General features: G+C 34.1%; 4 protein-coding genes across 8 annotated transcripts; 1 reads left to right on the top strand and 3 right to left on the bottom strand.

Annotated features, from left to right (window-relative positions):
* Nucleotides 1-1,055: 1,055 nt before the first annotated feature.
* Nucleotides 1,056-3,003, bottom strand: LOC100781470 (PRA1 family protein D). Its single transcript, XM_003535372.5, has one exon. It carries the CDS (start codon nt 2,823-2,825, stop codon nt 2,316-2,318), a length of 510 nt encoding a protein of 169 aa, XP_003535420.1. The 5' UTR covers nt 2,826-3,003; the 3' UTR covers nt 1,056-2,315.
* Nucleotides 3,004-10,604: 7,601 nt separating this feature from the next.
* On the top strand, nt 10,605-12,486 carry LOC100787358 (probable aspartic proteinase GIP2). The gene has a single exon (XM_003536164.4). It carries the CDS (start codon nt 11,063-11,065, stop codon nt 12,395-12,397), a length of 1,335 nt encoding a protein of 444 aa, XP_003536212.1. The 5' UTR covers nt 10,605-11,062; the 3' UTR covers nt 12,398-12,486.
* A 575-nt stretch (nt 12,487-13,061) lies between these two features.
* Nucleotides 13,062-18,701, bottom strand: LOC100233234 (cryptochrome 2). 5 transcript variants are annotated; one of them, XM_041005536.1, is made up of 6 exons: nt 18,389-18,698; nt 17,407-17,804; nt 16,421-16,642; nt 15,456-16,162; nt 13,906-14,560; nt 13,062-13,347 (listed from the first exon to the last, which is right to left on the bottom strand). In XM_041005536.1, exons 2-6 carry the CDS (start codon nt 17,714-17,716, stop codon nt 13,337-13,339), a joined length of 1,905 nt encoding a protein of 634 aa, XP_040861470.1. In that variant the 5' UTR covers nt 17,717-17,804; nt 18,389-18,698; the 3' UTR covers nt 13,062-13,336.
* Nucleotides 18,702-21,085: 2,384 nt separating this feature from the next.
* LOC100305927 (uncharacterized) lies at nt 21,086-24,780 on the bottom strand. Its single transcript, NM_001248129.1, is given in 3 exon segments — nt 21,086-21,433; nt 23,652-23,917; nt 24,660-24,780. Coding segments are annotated over 3 exon segments (447 nt in total). The 5' UTR covers nt 24,690-24,780; the 3' UTR covers nt 21,086-21,282.
* Nucleotides 24,781-25,720: the final 940 nt, after the last annotated feature.

Genomic DNA, 25,720 nt, shown 5'->3' on the forward strand with positions numbered 1-25,720 from the left:
GAAATAACTTTGAGTAATTTTTGTGTTGAATCCAAAATTTTATACTGAATTTTACTTTTAACTTGATTTTATAATAAAATATCCAAACATAAATCACATCACTTCAAAATTAATTCCAGTTAAAATTAATTTTATTCCAAACAATCTTAGAAACGCTCATCCAAACACACTAAATCAGTGTACGCTGTGAATAGTTGAGACTTGAGAGTTTTAAAAAAGAGAAGAACTCCGCTAGTAATGTAAATTTGGAAGAGTGAAGAATTCTGTTCAGCGAATCACCAGTGGTTTATTAATTTAACAGGCGGCCTTTCACAATAATTTTTTTGTCTCATTTCTCCCAATAGTCCAAGACAGTTAGGCAATACGTTTAATAAGGTTTATACTATGTAGCTTCTTCACGTTCCAACTTCCTAGGACCACTAACTAAAACGGGTAAAATTTCAAGTAATCTAAAGCCTGTTGGCAAGTAAAAGCAGTTGTTAGATAACTACTCATCGAAAAGGCATCTTAAGATTGATTTAGCTTGTCTTAATATATCATTGAAGTTTCTTAAACGACTTCACGTTCGTTCATTTTTGTCAAATCTAACATATTGCCTTTTTCACAACACACTAGAAGTGCCAAAGTGGAATAAAATTAACAATATTTATAAGGGAACCAAAAGTTAGGCACGTGACAACTGACTAACGAATATCGTCTTGTTAATTTTGAATAATCATAGTAAAAAGCATTAGCATTTATTCGGTTGCTTAAAAGAGAAAATAAAAATAAAAACGAAAATAACGTTTGCAACAAAACTTGTGGCTTTGATTCTAAAGCATGGAATTATTTGTTTAATGATCGCATCCACTGATTGCAAGATCTGAACAGTAAAAAAAATATTGATACTACTCTTCCAAAGGCACGTGCATAGAGAAATGTTGCAGGAAAAAAATCAGAGAAATCAAGCCCTTAACTAATTTAAACTAGATTATATGCTTACTGAATAAAATCACAAGGAAAAAATGCTACAAACAATTTTTTCTCCCGCAAAAACACACAGAAACTAAAATAGATTTCAGAGAATTAAAAAATTTGTCCTCTTTCTAATTTTATTTGATTTTTACAGTTAATATGACATTCTGTTTAGGACTTTTATCATACATATAGATGACAGACTCTGATACAAATAGAAATATTGTGAACTTTTCACATGCCAAAAGTAGGAAAAGTGGAATGTTTCTGGAAAGGGGGAACATTTGCAGAACAGGCAGTTTAATGTTATGCTTGTTAAGTGGCAACTGCAGAACCGGATGTTGACATTAAAGATCGAGTGCATGATATAACCACTCAAAGCAAAAAAAGTCATATTATATGACATCAGAAGAATTGATTTTGCAAGGAGGAAATTCACAAGGACAAGTCTTTTAGGAACATGGTTATTTATACTAACTATGGTCGATAAAGAAACAGGTTCACAATTACAAATGCAATAAATTACCACAATAATCAGTTCACTGGGCTCATCCTAAGAAGGGCATAATGCTGTCAGCAAATGGCACACTCATCGTAAGCTTGGGGTAATATACAATCAACAGCTATACCAATTCAGGGCTTTTGGATCCTAATTTACACTATCTTGGTGATTACACATTACAGTGAGTTACAATCACAATTCACAAAATACATTGGTGATAGTCACTAATAACACACAATTATGCAGATCAATCATGACTTTTACAATCCAAAAGCAAAAGGCATTACTGCATTTACACAACCATGCCCAAGGGTGCCTACCCAAAGAAACCGGTCAATCATTCAGCCACAATCATGCAAGTGGAATTGAACATTACCCAAACTTAGATGCAGTCCTTAGGTATTGATGTACTATTTTTCGATCAAAATTGAAATTTCACCTAGTTAACCTATGCCGACATTTAATATAAACCTTAATTTCACATATTTACGAAGTAAAAAAAGAATAGTACCAAAACACTTAAAATAATTACATGCTTAAATTTCATTATTTGTGCATTATTCCAGTTCAACATAGCACATCACAAAGCAAAGTAATAAAGTGAAGAAATCCAAAACATAGAAACCCTGCTGTAATGATGATGACACATTCCCATTTCCCAGCACCACATGAAGCTTCACAATTCATTGTTAAATTCATGAGACACAACATCAATATTGACAGGCATCATCATCCCATCCAATACCAAACCAAATATTTGCACAAAAGGAATGCAGCAGAGCAGAGAAAGAGCAGATGAATAAATTTGAGATTGTTAGTGAATTGTACAAAAAAAAAAAAAAAAAGAGTTTAAAAAAGCTCAAACAGGGACATAGGCACCAGTAGCAGGAGTGTCACCAAGCATAGGACCATAAGGGGATTCTTGATCGTCCCCAACAAGCTCGTCCGTACTCCTGAGCGCAGCGTGCAAGAAAACGACCACGGCCGCAATGAGCACCGCGAGGAGGAGGTAGAGCCAGGCGCCGGTGGCAAAGAGAGCGACGAGGGTGACGAGGGAGAGAGGGATGATTGCGATGGGGAGGTCGTCGCGGGAGAAGTAGAGGAAGTACCAGGCGGCGGAGAGGAGGAGGAAGAGGAGGAGGGGGAAGGGGTGGCGGAGGAGGGTGAGGAGGAAGACGAGGAGGAGGAGGAGGGCGTAGTTGAAGAGGAAGTAGGTCAGGTTGTGGGCGAGGCGCGTGGTGGTTTCCGAGATGGAGGATGGGAGGCTGAGGGAGGAGGGGTCAAGGAACACGCGCCAGGGGCGCCGCGTCGACACCACGCTTTGACTTGCTTCCTTTATGTTTGATAGCATCTCCGCCGAGGGCCACATTCTGCTCCAACGCAATTGAAGAAGAAGAAGGGGTTGTGTTGTGGGGATTTCGATTTCGATTTTCAATTGGAAAACAACACAACACAACAACACAACAAAGCCTATTTAGTCAGTCGTCGATGGAACCAACCAAGACGAAGTTTCCCTTCCCCGCCGCCTTATCATCTCTCTTATAATTGGGCCCAATTCTCAACCCCAACCTCAAAAATCTAATGGGCTTTTCTCAGCTCTTTTTAGGGTGTTGAACCCTGCACCTTCTTCTCTCTATCCTACACCTCTCTCTTCTAGGTAAATTATGATAATACCCTTAATGAAATCCCAACCCTAACTCTGCCTCCCTCCCCTGCGGCACACATTCCCCTGCTTCCCTTTTCGTCACCTTCCTCCTTCGGCTTGTAAGGTAAGTTCCTACTTCCTTCCTCTTTCATTTGTTTTTAGTGGTTGTTTCGGAATAGCCATTCTAGAATGTCTGTTATGGAAAGCTATTCAAGGCTTTTTTTTTAAAATAATTTAAAAATTTTTTAGGTCCCTTTAAATTTCATTTAAGATTATCTCTCATAATTATTTTGTGGGTTCATCTTTTTTTGTTTACCTCTATAATCATCCATTGACTAAGAAATATATTCATTCATTGTATATTTTGTCTTAGAATTTGTATGATCACCCTTTGTTCTTCATCAATATTATAATATTCAATCATGATTGATTAAGAAATATATTCATCCATTGTAAATTTTGTTTTAGAATTTGTATGATCATCCTTTGTTCTTCATCAATTATATATTTTTAAAGTTAACTTGGGAAGATAAAGGTGGAACTTCATACTTCTTTATGAAATCAACTAGTATTTGGGATTATAGATTGGATCAATTTCCACCACTAATACTCAATGAAACCCCACAGAACCAGTTGTGGGTAGTTGTTGTGATTACAAATTCAATCTATTTTATTTGACATTGCAAATGGATTTCCTATTTGGTATGTGTAGTATATCTTATTGATATTTGATAACAATGACAAACACATTTTATGAGTACTTGGATAAATGCTATAATTTGATTTTTGTTTGAATAATTCAGAATATTTGGAATTGCTTGAGAGAATTCCTCTCGGCCAGTATGAATTTATATTCATATTTGTAACACTTTTAACCTATCTGACGATAGAATCTAATGATTAAAATTTAATGTTCAAATGGCACGTACAAAAAGAGTTAGTTTTGATGGTGACAATGACAGACGCAATAAACCAACAATGTCTGAATGAAGGCAACATGTATAAGCTCAATAAGTGGACCCTTTGGAGCAACCTGTGCAAGTGGAGCCTATCGAACATGTTAACCAAGTCTAGGTTGTTCAGGAAGCGGAGCCTATTGAGCATGTGTAGCCTGTGGATCAACAGGAACCAAAACCATATGTTGGATTTCTAGGTGGCCCTAAGGAGATGTCACTATTGAACTCATACGCTAATCATATGGCCTGGGAAGTATGGGGAGGCATAGTAAACTACTACGTTTGTTTGAATATTTAAAATTGATTCAATCATTGAAAGGTTTTTTTATTTTTTTGTTTTGGAACTTATTTAGTAATTATATATGTTGTTGTAGGAATGTGGTGATCTTAAATTAGTATCACATGTGAGAAAGTTACAGTCAGAGATTGCACTACATGACTAGATGCACGATGTGGTCAATGGGTTTGGTTTATTCTTGTTGACTACATGCAGTTATCAGACAATAGACAAGGGACTCTTGTCTGCTTTTGCTGAGAAATGGCATAGAGACAAACACCTTCCATTTGCCCATGGGAGAGATGACGATAACACTTGATGATGTGGCATCTTTACTTAGCATTCCCATTACTGGCACTTTTTACAATTGTGAACATATGGATAAGGAAGCAACAATTCCCGTGCTTGTTGAGCTACTTGGAGTTGAATATAAGGATGCCTTTGATGAGACAAAAAAAGGGGGGGGGGGGGACAAGTTCGTTTAAGCTAGTTACGAGGTGTATATGAGGAAAGGTGTGAAGAATAAAGATGGGATGAGGCAGCAAGAGCCTATTTGTTTCATCTAGTCGGTTGCACCTTATTTGCTAATAAAAGTGCAACCTATGAGAAGGTAAAATTCTTAAATTTTTTCATGACCTCAAAGGATGTTTGAGGCATTCATGGGGGGCAGATGCCTTGACATATCTTTATGAACATCTTACTAGTGCTAGTTTTGTTGGCACAAAGCAGATTAGTGGCTATGCCACTCTTCTTCAAGTAATTAGGTGTCTAGTAAATTTTTTGTTTGTTATATTGTTAACATTGTCATTGATGAACTAAATATATACTTTTCTTGGTGACACAAGGATGGATATATGATCATTTTGTAACCATTGGTGTCAGGGACAATGTCTTGGGTATGAAGAGATGTCTCCACACATCAGCCGGTGGTTAAATAACTCGTCTTTGACAGTAATCCATTATAGAAAACTAATTGATGAGCTGACCATCAAGGGAGTTAGGTGAACTCCATATGAGACAAGCTACATTCTGTGAACCTTATTTGCAATATGATTCAATGCATACCTTGAAACAAATCCACGCAGTCTCTTATACAATTATACATTAAAAGTGTGACCAACAACATGAATGTTATGTTCAAAAGAGGCTTTAATTTCATTATGTCACATAATAATCATGTTGTTCAGCATCCCAACATTTACACAGGTCTCTCATGCTAGTATGGAACAACCGCTTCAACGCACAATGGGTAGACTCAACCCTACAAAACAAGTTTGCAACAAATGTCCCAATAGAATGAACATTGTATATAAACCATGGCTTATAAGTTAATTACTTGTTGTTGTTGTGTTATCCAAGTGCATGACTTTATCTATCCATGTCCAAAATCCCCAAAATCCAGAACATGGAGGAATCTTCCATGGAGATTATGGACTCTGAAGGAATCTTCCATGGAGTTAAAGGAATCTAAAGGAATCTTCCATGGAGTTATAGGACTCTGAAGGGATCTTTCGAAATCTCAAAGGTGTGCGCTGTGACAAACCTCACGAACGGTGGTGAAGAGTTTGGAAGCTGGGTCGACAACGAGGGAAGGCGAGCAATAGGTGGCAGGTGACAGGAGATGAGCAATCGTTACCAATAGACAAGATGATGGAAGTTGGAGAAAGTAGCGTAACGGGGAGAGAGAGAGAGAGAGAGAACAATAGGCAAGTGGCAGGCATTCAATGGTGGCCAACGAGCGATGGGCAATGCTGAAGGGAGGAAGAGCATCGTCAACAAGCGAGAAAGAAAATAGCAGTGTGAAAGGTTAAGGCTTACGTTAAAACCAATAACAAAATTGAAGAAACATATTTTTATTGTTTCTGAAATTGGGTCAAAACTGTTTTAGAAAGATATAAGAAACCAACTCAAAACCCAATTTTGTTAAACACGTTTTCGTTTTGAAAATTTATTTTAAAATCGAAAACCACTAACTTACAATCATCCCAAATGTTTAATTTATAAAACACATAATAATAATGATAATAATATAAAAGTTTTTTTTAAGGTAATTATATAAAAATTATATAGTTACTAAAAAGGGATTCATTGTATAATAATCATGAGATACCAACAAGTCATTGGTTCCTTGACGAAAATTAGTTATTATTAACAAAAAAAAACATCAACTAGGAGATAAGATATTCGTTTTAATTTATTTTTAAAAAAATGAAAAGACAGATATTGAAAGTTAAATAATAGTGAGTGGTTTGCAAAGGTAGTTACTTGAATAGAATACTAAGAAAGAAAATAGTTTACAAAGTTAGTTACATAGATAACATATAGCGGTATAACTTTGACAATTATTATATCATTTTATAACTTTCAATCGGATAATATTTTCTTAAAATTTACCGTTAGATTGAAAGTTCTTTTTACATAGACTACATATGCAAAATTTCATATCAATCTAAAATCATATCTTGCCTCTTTCATATAAATTAAAATCAACTTAATATAAACATTTAAAAATATACTAAAATATGAATAATTTGATTACTTTTTTCTTACTATTTAATTTTGACAAAATTTGACACAAATTATCTTGGTAATACGTACATATAATTCAACAGTTGATCAATAAAATCACATTCTGTATCAAATTATAAAAATAATATAAAATTATCAAAATTATACCGATGTAATTTGATCTCTTTTCGACAAAAATATATGTGCCAAAATTTCATATTCCTTATATATGTATGTATAATAAAGGATAATACTTTTCTCTTAAAAAAATTGTGGATAATACACTCATTTGTTGTCCAATATAGTTTTAGACTTTTTTTACTATTTAAATTGCAAACAACCCCATCATTTCATTTCAACCTCCAACATTAGTTATATTGATTAAAATATTGCAACAATTACACGTGCAATTAAGGGCAATACCTATCCACTAGTATATAATAAATATATTATTATATTTATCAGCTACAATAAATATTTATAACATTTTTTTATTAAATATAATATGTAATGTTGCTAAGACAAATAATTTTATTTATAATATATAAATTATGATGTTTACTTAATAAAATAATATATATTAATTATAGCATTTAATGATATAATTTAAGTTAATTATATACTGCATTAAATACATGCTATAATGAGTACATTATAAGTAAAATTAATTGTCAATAACATAAAATATTATATTTATTAAATATAATATGTATAATAATTTATCACTCAACTTTTATTATATTTTTTATAATTTTATTACGTATTATATTCATTAAATATAGTATTTAATTTTTTTGTGCAGGAAATTTTATTTAAAAAAAATATTTATTATATATATAAATAACTTGTGCAAATTATTTTTAAACTATTATTCAATCACCATATTTCATGTATGTAAAATTATATTGTTGATATAGTTCATGAAAAATGTTGCCATGTTGGAATCCGTCTCTATGTTATGTCCATGTCATTATTTTGCTTCTCTAATGTCTTGGTAGGAAAAATAGTAGACTTGTCAAAACATGTTAGGACTCGCGAGTCAATCCAACCCACCACAGGTTTGGACCAGGTCAAACCAAAAGAAGAAAAACAATTTCAATTAGGCCAAAAATATATTTCGTTTATAACCCGACCAACCTAGGTTGAACCCATTTAACAAATAATCCAACCCAAGCTAATTCTAACTCACACATATTACCATACACTTAGTCACTCACACTCGGTCTCGCTCTCTCTATCTCTCAATTTCTCGATCTTGCTTAGACACTCTTTACGATTGTGCCATTGGCCTTTGTCATCCATAGTGACACCACCACCTCACTAGTCACCATGCTTTCTTGTTTTTTTTTTTCTCTCTCTCTCTCTCTACCCTCACCACAAAGTTATTGTGCCACCTTGGCACCTCACCATGATGCCACCATTGCCATTTTCCCTCTAGCCCTCTTTATCGTATTCCCTTGCAAGTGGAGGTGGTTTTCATTTTCTGCTTGGTCATTCCTCTCTCTTTGTTGATTTTTTCCTTTTAAAAATGATTTTTTTAATGTTAAGTCATAGGTGGATTGGTGGGCCAACCCATTTAACCCACCAACCTGTGGTAGTCTAGATTGGGCCAAGATTTTCAGCGTATAACAGAAAGTGGACCAGTTGAGTCGATTTATTTATGATATCGGTCAAAGGGGGTCAGACCTTACAAGTTCGACTGACCCATTTTGACATCTCTAGAAAATAGTTAGAATAAGAAATAATGGGGAGAAATCCTTTTTGGAGGTTATGTTGTAATCATATATGTATTAGTATTATCATAATTATTGATTGTTAATCAACAATTATAAATGAACTCTATTCTCTAAAATATAGATTTTAACTTTTGAAGAGACAAATTCTTTAGGAAAATGATGGTTGCATATATTGAACAAATCATTATTTTTTCAAGAAGAGCATTTTTTTTTTCTTTTTATTCCAATACATATCTCAATTAGATACTGAACAGTGAAATACTAAAAGATACCTTGATAATTGGTACATAAATTATAAATTGAATTTAATGTAGATCTACGAGAAGAGACAGGTTCTCCAAAAAAAAAAACATGAGAGGAAATAGGTTGTTTAGGGTATATTTAAATAAACAACTTAATTAAAGTATTAAACGACTATTTAATAAAATTTTATTAAAACGAAATTTAAATCACGAGTTTGATTATAAAATTTATTGAAATATGTTAACAAGATTTTATTTTGATAGGTTACAGAAAAAAACTTATCACAAGAAATTAAAAAGAACTTATAAGAATATCACATATAACTTTTTTATAAATTCTCTATAGGTATTTTTTTTTCTTCCAAACTTCCACTTTTTTTCAAGGACCACGTCTTCAATTCTATAACGACCTACCTTTGCATTACTGTTTTACACTTTGTATATGCTTAATGTTTGTCAATTAATGATGTTCCGTGACAAAAAGTCATCCATCAGACGCAATAATGTTAGGGGAGGGACCAAAACTTGAGCAATAATTAAAGTCGGGATCTAATACGATATTAAACAAACTTAGATATCTAAAACTAATCATATGATAACAGATCAGGAAAAAATTGAGAGAAAGAAAGGTTGAGAAGAAAAACAACACTCACAAGGGAAGATCTACAAATGCAAAGCCACAATCATTGTCATCACGCACTAACTAGGTTGCAGAAAGCATGCATAAAGGAAACACTTAGAGTACGTTTGAATAAAAAATTTAAATTGAGAAAACTAATTTATCAGAAAACTTACATTTCTATAATTTAAAATTTATTGTTTGGATGTTTTCTTTATAAAAAATTTAAATTTTTGTAATTTTAAAATAGAATTTTAAACAACTAAAAATGTGTAATTTTAATTTCTTCCTAAAAATGTGAGAAACTGAATTTTTCTTTTTTATATAAGAATCTTCTAAAACCTTTGTGTATTTCCTTTACAACCTTCATCCTCTTTTTTACCTGAACTTCTAGAATTCTATTTTCGAACTCGCGACTCTTCCCTCACACCGATGATCCTCTCCTTCGAGAAACACGGTCTGAACTTGTGAAACATCAATCAGGTATGGGCATAGGGGGACATGTAGAACTACACTCACTAGTCTGGGAACAGCCGTCATATCCATCACGCCACGGAGGTGCTCGACGGAGTGGAAGGCCTGATTCATGCCTTGCACTATTGACTAAATGTTGTGGTCGGGTGTGATGGTATACGCCGCCATATCCAAACACACTCTTAGGAAATTAAATCACCATTTTGTTATTTACTGTAGGTTGCAGAAAGCATGCAAAACGAAAACATTTTCATGGAGCCTAGAAATTAAGGACAATTAAGTTACACAACTTAATAAGAATGATGCCATCGAAAGGTTTAACAAAACCGTCACCTCTTAAAAATTTCAAAAGAGAAAGCAAAGTCCAAAAGTAAAAAATTGTCATTCAGTTACAGGCATTTTTGTCTTAATTTAACTTCAACAATTCTTTATACTTATTTCATATTATGGTTTTCTTGCCTAACTCAATGTTTGATATGACATTTTTTAGTGAAATATGGTTTTCTTGCCTAACTCAATGTTTGATATGACATTTTTTAGTGAAAAAATGAAGAAAAAAAAAGAACCAATTATGCTAATTACATATATCCGAAGTTATATATATATATATATATATATATATATATATATATATATATATATATATATATATATATATATATATATATATATCAATGTCCAAGAGTATGCAAATGAATTTGGTATAGCTTTAAAATCCATACACATGCAGTAAGTTGTCGGATGACCGAACGGTTGCAAATTTAAATATATATGCTTGTAAATCTAAATTGCGAGAATAAAATTTTGATGATCATCCTATATTTCATTCAACAATTTCCATTTGATGACGTGAACTTATTGACCAGAGAGAATCCAAATCCCAAAATATCACACAGAAGAATTAGTGGACATGTTTGAGTTGGCCAATGCATTAACTCAGTCGCCATCTTTGAAAGTGACACGGGTTAACTTACAAATCTGTGTGCTCAACTTGTTGAAGCTCATCCATAAGAAGAAGAAAAGTCTAAGTGCCTAACTTGTGAGAAACCTATATAAGTAGCTCCGAATCCTTCTCCATGTTATCCACATCATTAACACGTTTCCATTCTATCTCTATCTTCACATATCTCTACCTCCCTCAAACAGTTTATGCTAGCTCTTGTTCCAATGGCTTCCTCAGTTAAACTCTTATTTTTGTGCTTTCTCTCATTGTTCATCTCTTTCTCCATAGCTCAACCCTCTTTCAGACCAAAGGCACTTGTTCTTCCTGTCACCAAAGATGTTTCTGCCTCAGTTCCTCAGTATGTTACACAGATCAAACAAAGAACCCCACTTGTGCCAGTGAAACTAACAGTTGATCTTGGTGGTGGCTACTTTTGGGTGAACTGTGAAAAAGGCTATGTCTCATCAACCTCAAAACCAGCTCGTTGTGGCTCTGCTCAGTGCTCACTTTTCGGGTTATATGGTTGCAATGTTGAGGACAAAATCTGTAGTCGTTCTCTAAGCAACACTGTTACTGGTGTCTCCACATTTGGTGAAATTCATGCAGATGTTGTTGCTATCAATGCCACTGATGGAAACAATCCTGTTAGGGTAGTTTCTGTGCCTAAGTTCCTCTTCATATGCGGAGCAAATGTTGTACAAAACGGCCTTGCTAGTGGTGTCACAGGTATGGCTGGTCTTGGCAGAACTAAAGTTTCCCTTCCTTCTCAATTTTCCTCAGCTTTCAGCTTTCTTAGAAAATTCGCCATTTGCTTGAGTTCTTCCACTATGACAAATGGTGTCATGTTCTTTGGTGATGGCCCTTATAATTTTGGTTATTTGAACTCTGATCTCTCCAAGGTTCTCACTTTCACGCCTCTCATTACAAATCCTGTTAGCACTGCTCCAAGTTATTTCCAAGGGGAACCCTCAGTAGAATACTTCATTGGGGTGAAATCCATTAGAGTCTCTGACAAAAATGTACCATTGAACACAACCCTTTTGTCTATAGATAGAAATGGCATTGGTGGGACTAAGATTAGTACTGTTAATCCATACACTGTCTTGGAGACCACAATTTACAAAGCTGTGTCTGAGGCCTTTGTAAAAGCAGTAGGAGCCCCTACAGTTGCACCTGTGGCTCCATTTGGGACTTGCTTTGCAACCAAAGACATTCAGTCTACAAGAATGGGCCCTGCTGTGCCTGACATAAATCTAGTGCTGCAGAATGAAGTGGTGTGGAGCATCATTGGTGCGAATTCAATGGTGTATACTAATGATGTAATTTGCTTGGGTTTTGTGGATGCTGGATCAGACCCAAGTACGGCCCAAGTTGGATTTGTGGTGGGTTATTCTCAACCAATTACTTCAATCACAATTGGAGCACATCAGTTGGAGAACAACATGCTACAATTTGACTTGGCTACCTCAAGGCTTGGCTTCCGCTCCCTCTTCTTGGAGCACGCCAACTGTGCCAACTTTAACTTTACCTCTTCTGCTTAGAATTTGATTATTCTACTATAATCAAAATTTGCATTTTAATTAAGATCCATGTGTGTAGACAAGGTGATGAATAAGTGATATTATATTTATGCATAGCCTCCATAGATTTATTTCCTCTTGTTTGATGGAGATGAAAAGACGTAATAATCTTATATCTTGAATTACTTTCTTGGTTTTGTTCTTCCTTAATGTAAGTTAATAAAATCAAAGAACAAACCGCTATAACACATCATTACCATTGTTACAGGAGATATAAGATGGTTGGATGATTAAGGAAAAAAGAAAGAGAAAAAAGTTCTAAGTTCAATTCTCTCTAGTAATAAAACTATCATTCTAACAATCTAATATTTGCCGATAAAAAAAAACATTATAATTTTGAGTATGGAGATGTTTTTGATCGGAAAGCATATACATGAGGTTTTTTCCTTGCTATAGATTTGTATTACCTACCCAAAAGAAGCTGCTGAACCTTTTTAAAAAATGAAATTTATCAAGAGTGCCAAATTCTAAAACTTTTAATCACACAACATCACATGACAGAATTAAATCCTAACCAAGTTAAGAAAGGCTGTACTAGTTTACAGTTATGGTTTAAACATTTTGAACAAAGTTGTGTAATTGGGCAAAAAAAAATGCTGGAGTAAGAAGGATAAAATGCAAGCCATTTTAGAGTAATATAATGTGTAGAGTATTTGGTTATATGGTTTGTAATTACGGGATTGTCAGAATGTGTATGGAACAGCCCATCAGCACAAGTTCATAATATACAATGCTCACTATTGTTGTAATCCGTGTTCCTCTTGCAGGATTTCATAACCTATTACACAACTGATTGATAGCATAGGCTATAAACAAACTGCAAAACTTAAATATGGCACCATTTTCCTTCCATGAACAATGCAGCTGCTACTGGTTTTGTCAACAAGAACAACATCAACCTCACATAGCTCCTGCATTGAAATTCTTATCTATCAGTAGCACGCCAAAGCCAAAAAAAAGTTATAAAAAATTGAGTGTAAAATAATGATAATAATTATAAAAGAGAACTATAAGCTACTATGCACTAATGAACATGCTGAGTTCCAAAAGCAGGACCAACATAATTGTAAAACCTAAGAATCATGGGATAAACTGCTAATGTGGCATAAGGCTATGAATTTGATGGAAGGAACCTAATTTACTCAAAACTGCATTCGGGTCACCTATGTTACGTATGAGCAACAGAACAAAGAAGAAAGAGAATTGGTTCCTCACTCTTCTTTTACTCTTCAGCTAAATTGTTAATTTGTTACTGTATCTCTGCTAGCCTATCCAATTCTTAGAAGTTAGAACTATTCCATCAAATTGTAATTTCCTTTCCAGAGATAAATAGTTTCATTGCAGTTGTAGCTTCCTTAATAATTAAGCTATTAATGAATGTAATTATGAAATTTTCTTAGATCAGCAATGCATTTCTTGTTTGAGAATGCATTTTCATAAATCCCTTGGAAATGTAAGAATGTACTTACCATCTTTGCTTGAACTCTGCTCCATATCAATCTTCTCTTGCCATGGCCACTTCAGATTAGAAGATGAGGAACACTGCTGTGGAACTGAAAATGAATATGAGCTTGTACTGGCACACTGCTTCTTACATGATGAAGAATCAGCTGTGGAGCAAATGTCTTGGTCAATGCTTGACAAGCCAGTATCTTTGTTATGATTTTGAGAGTGATCCTGGTTCTGCCCCTCCTCTATCATGTGCTTTGGCCTCTTCCGCGTAGGCGGTTCATTCTTGGAATCCTGAAGAGCAGGCACCTTTTGATCATTAGCTGAAATAGTAGCACATGGAGCCTTTCCCAGGACGACAACTTTTTGAGTGTCCAAATTTTCAACAGTGTGAGAGTTGTCTACAACAACTTCATCCCTTGGTTCAGAGCCAGCAGCTTTTGCTGCTGCTTCAGATTCCCACATCTTGAATATAGCTTCAGTGAGTCTTTCTCTGGCCAAATCTATATCAATGATTGGCTTTGGGTAATTCTGGCCCAGCTCAACTCCTGCTGCTCGAAGCACAGTAAGTGGTGCATCCCAAGGATGATGGATCCACTCAGTTGGCATTCTTGCCAACTCAGGTAGCCATTGCCTCACATATTCACCTTCTGGATCAAATTTAGCCCCTTGAATCTGTCACCAAAATTAGAGATGTGAGACTGCTAACTTTTATTTTGATTATTTTTCTATTCTCTGAAAGGGTAGAACTTACTCCTTATGGATGTAATAGTCAATGAAGGAGGCTAATAGGTTCTTTTTCTTTTCTTTTCTTTTCTTTTTGAGGGGAGGAACAAGTAATAACAGCCTCAGTTAAATATGCATATTGGCAAAAGATCTCTTTCAACTACTATAGTTCTTCTTAGAAATACTAATCTACAGAGTTGTTTTAATGGATAAATAGAACTAAGAGAGCCATGGATATTCAATCAGAAAAAATCAAAATAAAATCTCAAAATACAAATATATTGGCATGCCCTACACTAATACATGAAACAGATATACTTTGGTTAGACAGAAACAAAAAATCTCAAAATTCAAATTATCTATGTTAGATAGAAACAAGATATACTTTGGTTGTTGGAGCATTATTCCTTTTAAAACTTGTAAAAGAAATATGAAGAGATAAATTTCAGCAGGTATAAAAGGAATTGAAGAAAATATGAAAAAGTAAGTCTCTAATTTTTCTACAGGCAGCAGGGTAACTCAGATTGTGTCAGTTTTTGCTTCACAACACAAAACTAATATCTTCTAGTTTTATGCAGTGTTACTATAACGTTTAGTATAATCAACATCCTTAGATCTCAAAAAATGGCACATGAGGACAGAGGCAAGGTAAGGAAACAAAAGATTTTTTTGCTGCAGTAAAGTCAAATGCTATAACAGGCAGTGATATGTTATACATGTTATGTTGATTAAACAAACTTTTAAATGCATAGAAATTAAAGTAAAGTATGGAATATAAAATAATCACATCTGAGTGATACCAAGCAAACTGTAAATCCTTTGAATGAAGGAAAACATGACAAACCTCAGGATTGTCCAAGCGCTCAAGCTCATGGCCATCTGGTAAGCCTCCTGAGATATATTGCCAACCCAAGATATCACTTTCAAGGTCTGCATCCAGAAGTGTGTCCCAGAAATATTTCATTCCCCATTTCCAGGGTAGAAGCAACATTTTCACAGCAAAACTGGAAACTATTACTCTTATTCTGTTGTGTATCCATCCTGTTGCCCAAAGTTCTCTCATTCCTGCATCAACCAAAGGAAAGCCAGTCCTACCTTGTCTCCAAGTCTTAAAGATATCAGGATCAGGATTCCAAGGAAAAAACTTTAAGTGCCCCAGAAGTGCTCTCTCATGGGTGAAGGGAAAGTTGAAACAAAGATAGCGTGAGTACTCCCTAAGTCCAATGGCCCTGAGGAAAAGATTTGCACTCTCTTCACCAGCACTGTTTCCTTCATTTGTCCATAATATTTGCTTCATACAAGTCACTTGAAAAACTTTCCTTGCACTTAATTCTCCAAAATGAAGATATGGGGACAAGAGTGAGGTGGACTCTCCACCAACCTTCAGCCTTTTCTTGGAGTAGTGAAGTAGATGAAGCTCCACAAATTCTCTTAAAGCCTTGTCAGCATTTCTCCAACCCGGTGACCATGCCCGTCCTAGCAATGCATTACTTGGTTTTTCTGATTCATTTTCAAGACCAAGTTCCTCCAATGAACATTCCTCAATTTTTCCTGTCGTCCAAAAAGAGAAACAATTTCTGACATGTTTTTTGTGTCCATATATGTATACCATTCGGTATATAGACAGGTTGATATAAAAAGAGAAGTTGAAGTTGATCAGATTACTGCTAGTTTCCATAATAGAATTATCTAAGAACTAGACCTCCTTCCTAGTTCATAACCTCTAGCAATAACCTTGTATCAACAATGATATTATCGAGAAACAATCAAATCGAAGTAACATGCATTATGCATATAGTCATATCATACCTTCAGCTGGAATTAATTGCCATGGAGGAACAACTGAAACAATATCCATTTGCATGTGCAAGCATTTCTTCCAAAAAGCATTGAAGGTAGTAAAAGCACGTCCACTCTCACTATTTACTTCCCATGGCTCATACAACAGATCTCCATTGTAGCTTTGAACAGATATGCCTTGTTCCACTAGCTTTTCTTTGATGTTGTGATCACGGACAAGTGAAACTGGATCTGGTAGAATAATTAGGGTAAGAAATATGGATCAGCTAACTAGCATTGAACTGCGAAGAATATATGTGGAAGTTATTTTGTTCGTTATAAAGCAATCCTACAAGTGCCAGTTAATTCTCATGTCTCAACCGGTTAAAGTGGCCATCTAAAAAACTAAATAATTGATTTGAGAAACAAGCATACAGATTTAAATGAATTTTAATGTATTATGGCATTTAAAGAATCGAGGGCGAGCCCTGGTGCAGCGGTAAAGTTGTGCCTTGGTGACTTGTTGGTCATGGGTTCGAATCCGGAAACAGCCTCTTTGCATATGCAAGGGTAAGGCTGCGTACAACATCCCTCTCCCATACCTTCGCATAGCGAAGAGCCTCTGGGCAATGGGGTACGAAGTTTTTTATGGCATTTAAAGAATCAGTGTATTGTTTTTTAGAATTCTCTAGCTTTGACAATCATCCACCCTTCATTTTGCAGTAACATAATACCAAACTGAAACACGGAACAAAAATAGTAAGGATGAGAAAACGCCTCAAGTAATTGTCACTTAGTGAACAGACCAATATGTTCAGTTTTGAGGATTGTCTTCAAGGAGTACCCTACCTTGAAGCTCAGCCCTAAACCTCCTCCAAATTATCAATAGAAAAAGCCTACTTGCTTCTTCAACTTTTTGGAGATCCAAAACATTAAATGACACTAAATATATGATAGGTTCAAAATTGGATAAAACATTTAAAACAGAAGGCTAAATCTACACCAGCTACACTTACCATACAGATGGTTAAACACTACTTTGGTTGCTTGAATGGCCTTTACGCATTCCACGAGAGCCACAGCAGTACTGTGGGTTTTGATGAGCACAAGTCTGGATCCAAGAGACTTCAGTGATTGATCCAAGTGAGCAAGAGACTGCTTCAGCCACCACCTTGACACTCTTCCAGGATAAAATTGTCCTTCCTCTTTAGGGCACCATACATACACAGGGAGTACAGAACCCTCCTTTGCAGCAGCAGTTAATGCAGGATTGTCCTCAATTCTAAGGTCCCTTCTAAACCAAACAATAGTCCTGTTGCTACCCATATTGTACAATTCAAAATTTTCATGGCATAGCCAAAGCTTCGAACCTCATATAACAGCTCTCTCAGTAGCTTCTCCTTAAAACAAGTTTCTGACACACCCAATAAAACAAAAAACACCGAGTTCTCCTAATCAATATCCTTACCAAAAGCAAATATATGAAGATTGATATCTCAGATATTAGAAGCAAAGGTTGGATCTTGGATTTTTGGGGGAAAAAAATATAAAGATATCTATAGCAACATGGGATAAGAGCCTCAAATCATTACCAAAGTCGACCAACAAACAAGTAGCTTATAATGAAAGTCCAACTTGATGCCACTTTGCTTTGTGTGAGGTATCAATCTAAAATCCTACTCAGAGAGAACCCATCCCCACATGTCTCAGTCACCAATTTAAAGACCGCCAGTTAAAATCACATAAAAGAAAAGAGGAAAATTTTCCAATCGAGCAAAGAAAAGCGACTGAAGAATAATAATAAGGTTGCAAAAAAGCATATATAAAATCAAAGAACAATATCCACAAACCACTTGAGCTGGAATATTCAATATAATTATATAATAAAATGATTCTTCAAGATAAGAGATAACTAACTGGAAAGTTCTTCAAATCCAGCCTCAAACACACCTCAAACTTGAACTAGATAATATAATTAGTAAGATACCAAAAACCCACCGGCTAGATATTTAATATTCACAACCCTATCAAAGTTTAGCCGAAGATAATTAGACAATCAAGCACCAAATCAAATCAAGATTTAGCCTAAAGCAACTATATAGGCAAAAAAGGAGGCAACAGTGAATGAATCATGGAAGTGTGTTGGGGAGGGTAAGGATCTGATTAGCGTGTGATCACGTGTGTGTGGGAAGATCACAAGGTACGTGCACTGATGATAGTGGGAGACAGACACGTATGATCAACAGAGACGAAAGGATAAGAACAGTGAACATGTCACACTAGACTACACTAGGGGCTACCAGCAGCTTCCACGACTTCATCAAAATGTATCAATTGTTTTACCACAACATCATGAAAAATATCCTGAATAAATCCAAAAACCTGATCCGTAACAACAACAGTTGTACCTTGTGACTCTGTAAAAGATAATGATGACATGGACTTGTGTTGCATATCAATGCAATCAAACTGAAATTATTTTTTTCTTTGTTTAAGACATGTATGATTTACTTTCATCAATGAATCAATCATGACAACAACCTTAGAAAATAGCAAGTGCTGTAATAAGATTTTTTCTTCTTCTTGGGTACGTACGAGGATTATGGTAACTAGCGATGCGCGGAATACTAAACAATAAATGTTCTTTGAGTTAATTTTATGAGAATTATTCAAACTAAAATTATTTTATTTAAATTTGTGTATTTTTTTATACATGTAAATTCCGCAATCAAATTTAAGATCACATAGGTAAGAGTAATCTCTATTACTTAAATTAGCATATGTTAATAGCAAAACAAATGCACACATAAGTGCTAATAATGCAAATCATTTTATTTGTCCAAGTTAGGGTTTATTTGAATTAAAGTTTACAAAGTATTTCTATAAAAAAAAAAAAAGTTTGAAAAGTAGTTTGTCAAATTCCAATGTACAGTAACGAATTTCAATACACGTAGAAAGAAAGAAAAATTATTGCTTTCAGAGTAAAAATATTTTTAGACTTTTCAATCTTTAATCCAAACATAAGTTTTCATGTTATCAGTCATAAGTTGAATACAGGATTGAAAATTAAGTTTTCATAGACAAGTTTTACACTTTTACTAGTAAAGTTACTTCATGAACACAATTGCCCTGGTCCCCAAAATCCAAACCCCTTTGTTTTGTTTTTACTTTGTCCGTCATTTTTTTTTCCTTTTTGGTAAAATCGTGATTTAATTCACGAATTCGTCTGACAATAAAGTTATTACTATCATGGGTATTTACTCAAACAAGAGATGATGTGAACCATGGCAGAGATATATCTATTTAGCAAAGGAAATATAATTTAGTTGTTTGAATATGAGTGTAAGTTATAAACTCTCAAATACATATTTTGATTCCTATCTTTAAAGAAAGAGATATACCTAATTTTTAAAGTATTTTTTATACACGTCAACCTATCTATCTTGAAAGAAAGCTTTTGCCAGTGTCAATTGTTAAATATAGTAGGGTGTTGCTAGATGCACCCAACATTATTACTGGTACATCCAACATTTTATTAAAATACTAAAATTGTTCCTACGCTTTTTTCGCATTTGTGATAGGTGTGTATGAAGATGGTCCGTAAATCGTACGAATTAAGCTGATCCGTAAGGTTAATACAGATCAACTTGATCCGTAAACCTTTTACGGAACAATACGGATCAACTTGATCCATAGAAGTCTTACGGATCAACTTGATCTGTAAGACTTTTCCGGATCAACTTAAATGACTTATGGATCAAGAATATTTTCGTCATTTCACCTTAAGTGTTGGATGCACCAGCAATAATGCTGAGTGCACCTAGCAACACCCAATATAGTACCTATAATAAAAGGCGAGTGTATGTTCAAAAACTAATGACCCAAAGCAAATCATGCCTACATTTCATTGTTACCATTCCCTTAATTATTTTTATTTTTAGCATTATATGTATCTAGAATAACTCAGGACCCATGCTTTAAAACAATACTAACAGAAGAAAAAAAATAAATTAGTACTTAAGAGAATAGAAAATAGTAATATATCCTCTCTCTTTTGAGATAAGACATAAATAAAAAAAGGCAGGGAAAGGGGCTAGGGCCCGGGCAATAATGCTGTATAACCATCTTCTCAGCCATTGGGTGCCAATCTGCCTTGGCCATTTGATCATCCATATTTATTTATAATTAATTCAATCCCACGACATTTATGACCTGGAAATATTGGGGGAGAGAAAATAAAGACAAATGAAGCTTTAAAAAAAAAAGGATAAATGAAGGGATATTTGAAATCTATGGGAAAAAAAAATTCTATTTTCTAGTTCACATACAGTTGTAGTGTTTGGGGTGCGGTTGAATTTAACTTAATAAATACAATATTATAATCTTTTGTAGTTTGTTTTCTATAGCTTTTAATTCTTTTTTATTTAAACAACTCAAAATAAGCTTAACACAATGCCTTGTGTACATTAGTTCCCATACCTTGGTTCAGAAAGCAAATATTCCAATGCTGGAATTCGCTACAAAAACAAACCTATACTGGATTGGCATGTAACAAAGCAGACTCACCAGCTGCGTCCATTTGAAATTCATAGAATATAAGTCGAATTTCCAATAGCCATTACTATATAAATCTGCACCCGAGAACCATCATGGCAATAAGGAAAAGCATAAATTCCCCTGCAGTGGGGTTTCTTAGGCAGGAACCCCTAATCAGCCTTCACAGGTGCAGGTTATTTACTTGATAAAATGATAAGTCAGCTATTTATGAGAAATATGTCGCGAAACAGACAGAGATCATAGTAGAACAACTAAAGGGTATCAGTCAACATCATTCCCTGAGGCCTCAGATATCTTAACTACATCACCTAGACACAACCCTCTTGTGTAGGTGCTCAGTTTGCACGCTCTCTGAGGACTTCAAGATCCATCTCGGTTGGGTCTGTTGCCTGAATCTCATAATGGATGCCCTGCAGCTCCCTTCTGAACCTGTCCTTGGATGTTGCATATAGCATCTTAGGGCGAATGCGGGCTACCGAAGGAGACCTGTAAAACAATCAATTCATAAACTGAAAAGCAGGATACAGGCACATATGTGCCAAATTATATAACAGAAACTTCTTCTGGTTTAGTCCAACAGCTGTAAATAGAAGGTAAATTTTCTCTGCAAGTGTCAAGACAAGCTCTCCATTTGCAAGTAGAAAGTAACTGAATAATATCTTGCAGCATGCTCAATGTATAAAATAATCAAAACACTGAAAAGATAATCAACACAAAAATTAAGAAATGGCTGAGAAGATGGTTACCATATGCAGACACTTGACACAAGAGTTCAAGTGAAGTGAAAGGTGATCGAAAACTATCACATGTGTTCGGTGAGGAAGACAAAACACAATCAACTACTAGAAATAGGGGGGGAAACAACCAATTAGCTAAAAAAGGGGTCTCAAAGCTGAAGAAGGAACATACCAGTGGATAAGTCTAGTAGAGGAGAGAAAACATATTTATAGTCTTACATACAGTCCCCAGTTCAAGTGTTCAACAAGGTATTATAGTAATTGAAGTTCAATTTTGCTTGAAAATGTGAAAACAATTCCATTACAACTTACCCCTACTCCATTTGAAAATATAACAATATGTACCTACCTCAGTAATAAGTTTTCTTCGAGTCCATCTGATAAAAAACTTGCACATACCAAATATCAATCAGATCCCAAATCAAAAGATTAGAAGTCCTTCTACCTTCAAAAAATAAACCATCAAAACAACCAACCTCTCATGCCAACCATTGACTCGACACATTCCATTATACTAAGTTTATTCTTTTTTGCAAATCATAATAAACAAAGAGAAACTTAAATACTTGACAGCTTTACCAAGATCTAGATTCCATCCCATGACTCCAAGAAGGGAAATTCATTTCAAATTTTGTAATTCCAATAACTAGAGTCTGGAGAAAACAGTTCAGTTATTCAAACTTTTTCTGTATAATTTTCTAGCAAAATTTATGATTGGTAAGGATCTAGGTAAATAATAATCTAATGTTAGACAACCCAAAGAAGAAAACACACTGAAAAATAGAATGAGAGCTTCAATGGAGCAGCTACAAGCTAGGTAACAAATTGTTGAGTATTTTTTTATAAAAGAAATATACAGAAGTCTTTTTAAGTTCTACACAAGAGAATGCAAAATAAGTCAGTCTTTGAAATACATGCAACAATTCAGATTTAAGAATTTGTCAAAATACTAGTCTTGACTTTTGAGTCTTCTGCCTCTCTGGTGTATTTAGGATAAGCCATGACAAGAAGAATAAGAATAGGTATTATTAAGAATAGAATATTAATTATATTAAGATAGTGTCAAATGTTTTGAAAGAGTAGTATTATGTAGTGTTGAATGTGTTACAGATGTTAACCCTTTATGGTTTCCTCTCAGAGTAATGAGGAGTGGAGAGGTTAAATTTTGGCATGCACAGTTAGGCTCATCAATCCTCAAAGCCTCTTTCTCTAGGTTGTTTCTAATTTCAGGGGATAAGGACTGTTTCATTATTGACATGGGTGAGTGGCTAGGGGATGTTTGGTGTTGGCAATGGAGGTGAAGGGGTAAATTGTTTGTGTGGGAGGAAAACCTTTTGGTAGATTGTTGTAGTTTGGCATATTCTAGCATGTTGTAGTTTGGTCAATATGGTTGTTGCAAAATAAGACTGTTTTTTCCAAAACTCAGCCTTTGATATGGTGGGGTTAAGGGATCTCACAATGCTCAATCTCGATCATGGTTTTCCAGATGAATAGATTCTGATTGGTACATTGATCCTTTTACTTGTATAAGACAATGTTGTTAGTTTTGGACCTGCACTTTGATTTATTTGGTCTGGTTCTTGTAGAGGGTTTGAGTACCCTTGTACTCATTTTAATAAAACTACGTTAGCCAGTCAGAAAAAGAAAAAAAAAAGATAGTTAACAATTGGAATCATATGTAGACATACTAGAGAATGACATCATTGTACAAAATTTACATTGTGTCATCTGCTTTCCACTGTACAACCCATATATGCTTCTTTAGATGAGCAAAGTCATAATAATCATGATGCGTTCTCATATTTTCGTCTTAACTAATAATAATTTGTATTTCAAGACTTGAGAGCAAGATATGTAAATGCAATAGTAAAATATTATATCCACACATGTAAAGCAGTGTATACAGAAATGAATGAGTTAATATAATATGCAATTTCTATCGTTGTACAAGAAACTAAGTGACTAACCATGCAATAAAAAAGATTTTGCTCTTTTGGCAGTTCTCAGATGTCACAAAATCAAAGTCAAAGATAGCATATCGGCAATCATTTTCAGGCAAGGATGCAGTGAAATCATCATAGCTCTCAGCAGGGCCTCCAGTTTTTTCAACAACAACCTCTTTCTTTTTCTCGTCAATTTTAAAAATCACATAGCGATGAACTTTCTTCCTCTGCAATTCCAGGAACGTGCTTACGCTATGCTCAGCAACACCCATGCCAGAAGAGGCATTTCCCTACATTGAATCCACACATTAATTCTAAACTCTTGCCCTTTCCAAATTCAATACTTTAACCATATTTACCAGTAAAACAAATCTAATCAATCAGGGAGAAAAAAATGTTATTTCCTTTCACTGTACAAAAACAAACTACAACAATCCAATAGGAGCAACTGACAAAACTGCCAAATGCACTTGCTTATCTTGCACCCAATGCCCCAGATTAAAAGAAAACTCTGATACACACAACCCTAAAGTTAATTGCAACTCAAAGCAACTTCATGCATGAGGAAAGAATAAAGTATTCAATAAGCTTTCGCTCATAGCAAACCAAACATACGAAAACATAACATATACCAGACCAAACTCAGATGCATCAAAATAGTAGCATCCAGAACCCAAACCAAAGACAACACTAATACGAACGAAATTATAAAAAAAATCATCTACAATATCTTCATAGCTGTATGTATACCAAGATCAACATCGATTTAATGTCAAGTGAGTGTGGCAAACTAAAAACTCGTGATTAAACAAAGATATTGCACTCAAAATAAGAAAAATTCGGAACTCAAAATACGAGGAACCAACCACAAAGCGGGACAAAAATTGAGAACCAAAATCTGCACTAGCGACTAAAAATCAGAAAAATTGGACCGAGACAGGGCAAAAAAATAAATCTCCAAAATAAGGAAAATAAAAAGTTGAATAAAAAAAAAGATGCAGCAGGAAGGCGAAGAGGCAAAAGGAAGCTTACTCCTCCCGCTCCTCCAACTCTGAAAGCCATGGCTACGCTACAGTGAGCAGCGAAGAGAAGAAAGAAGGATTTGTAGAGAGAGAGAGAGGAGAGAGAAGTTGTGTGGAGGGCAGAAGAGGAGAAAAAAAGGAGAACAAAGGAAAAGAAAATTATAAAACGCAAAAAAAGGTATATATTCTCATCACTTTCCTGGAAGAAAGATAAAGTAAAACCAAAGGAAAGGGGAACCGAAACAACGACAAAAAGGAAACGCAACTAAGAAACTCTAGGAATCGTCGTTTTGTTCATTTTTTTTACCATATTGAAGAAAGGTGCAAGTGCAAACGTTAAGCCTCGTGAGGGTTTACATTTTCCAAAGCTTTTTTTTTTTAACAATTTATAAACTACAATATTTTTTTATATAGATGACAAGTTGTATTTTTTTATGAGAAATAACATGTTTGACTCAAGATAAAATTATTTAATGATAATATTCAATAAAATAATTTATAATAATAAATGATTATATAATATTTATACTTTAATTATTATAATAATTTTAATTTTAAAGTATAAAAAATATGAATTAATCACATTTTATCAGTTATATTATACATATTTTATAATTTACTAATATACATATTTATTTAAAATTTTAGTCTTATTGAAATTAATTTTGATCTAATAATATTATATATATATATATATATATATATATATATATATATATATATATATAAAATTTAAATAAAAATTATAAGTTTCATAAAAATTTATACATGTAAACAAATTAATTATTACACTAAAATTAATTATCACATAATTTATTATGTAAATTTATATGTGCATTAAATATACATTAGAAATTTTAGAGTTATATATAATAATATTAATTATTTTATAATGCTAATAATTTGATAGTTACATATTAATTAAACCAAAAATAAATTATAATCCTTACATACGGATTATGTGTTACGAATTGTGAATCAATAAGTTTATTATAAACTTACGAATTACGAATTTATAAGTTTATTTTTACATATTATGAATTTGTATCAGTTTTACATAAGGATAATATT

The sequence above is a fragment of the Glycine max genome, chromosome 10 (genome assembly GCF_000004515.6).
Source record: "Glycine max cultivar Williams 82 chromosome 10, Glycine_max_v4.0, whole genome shotgun sequence".
NCBI lineage: Eukaryota > Viridiplantae > Streptophyta > Magnoliopsida > Fabales > Fabaceae > Glycine > Glycine max.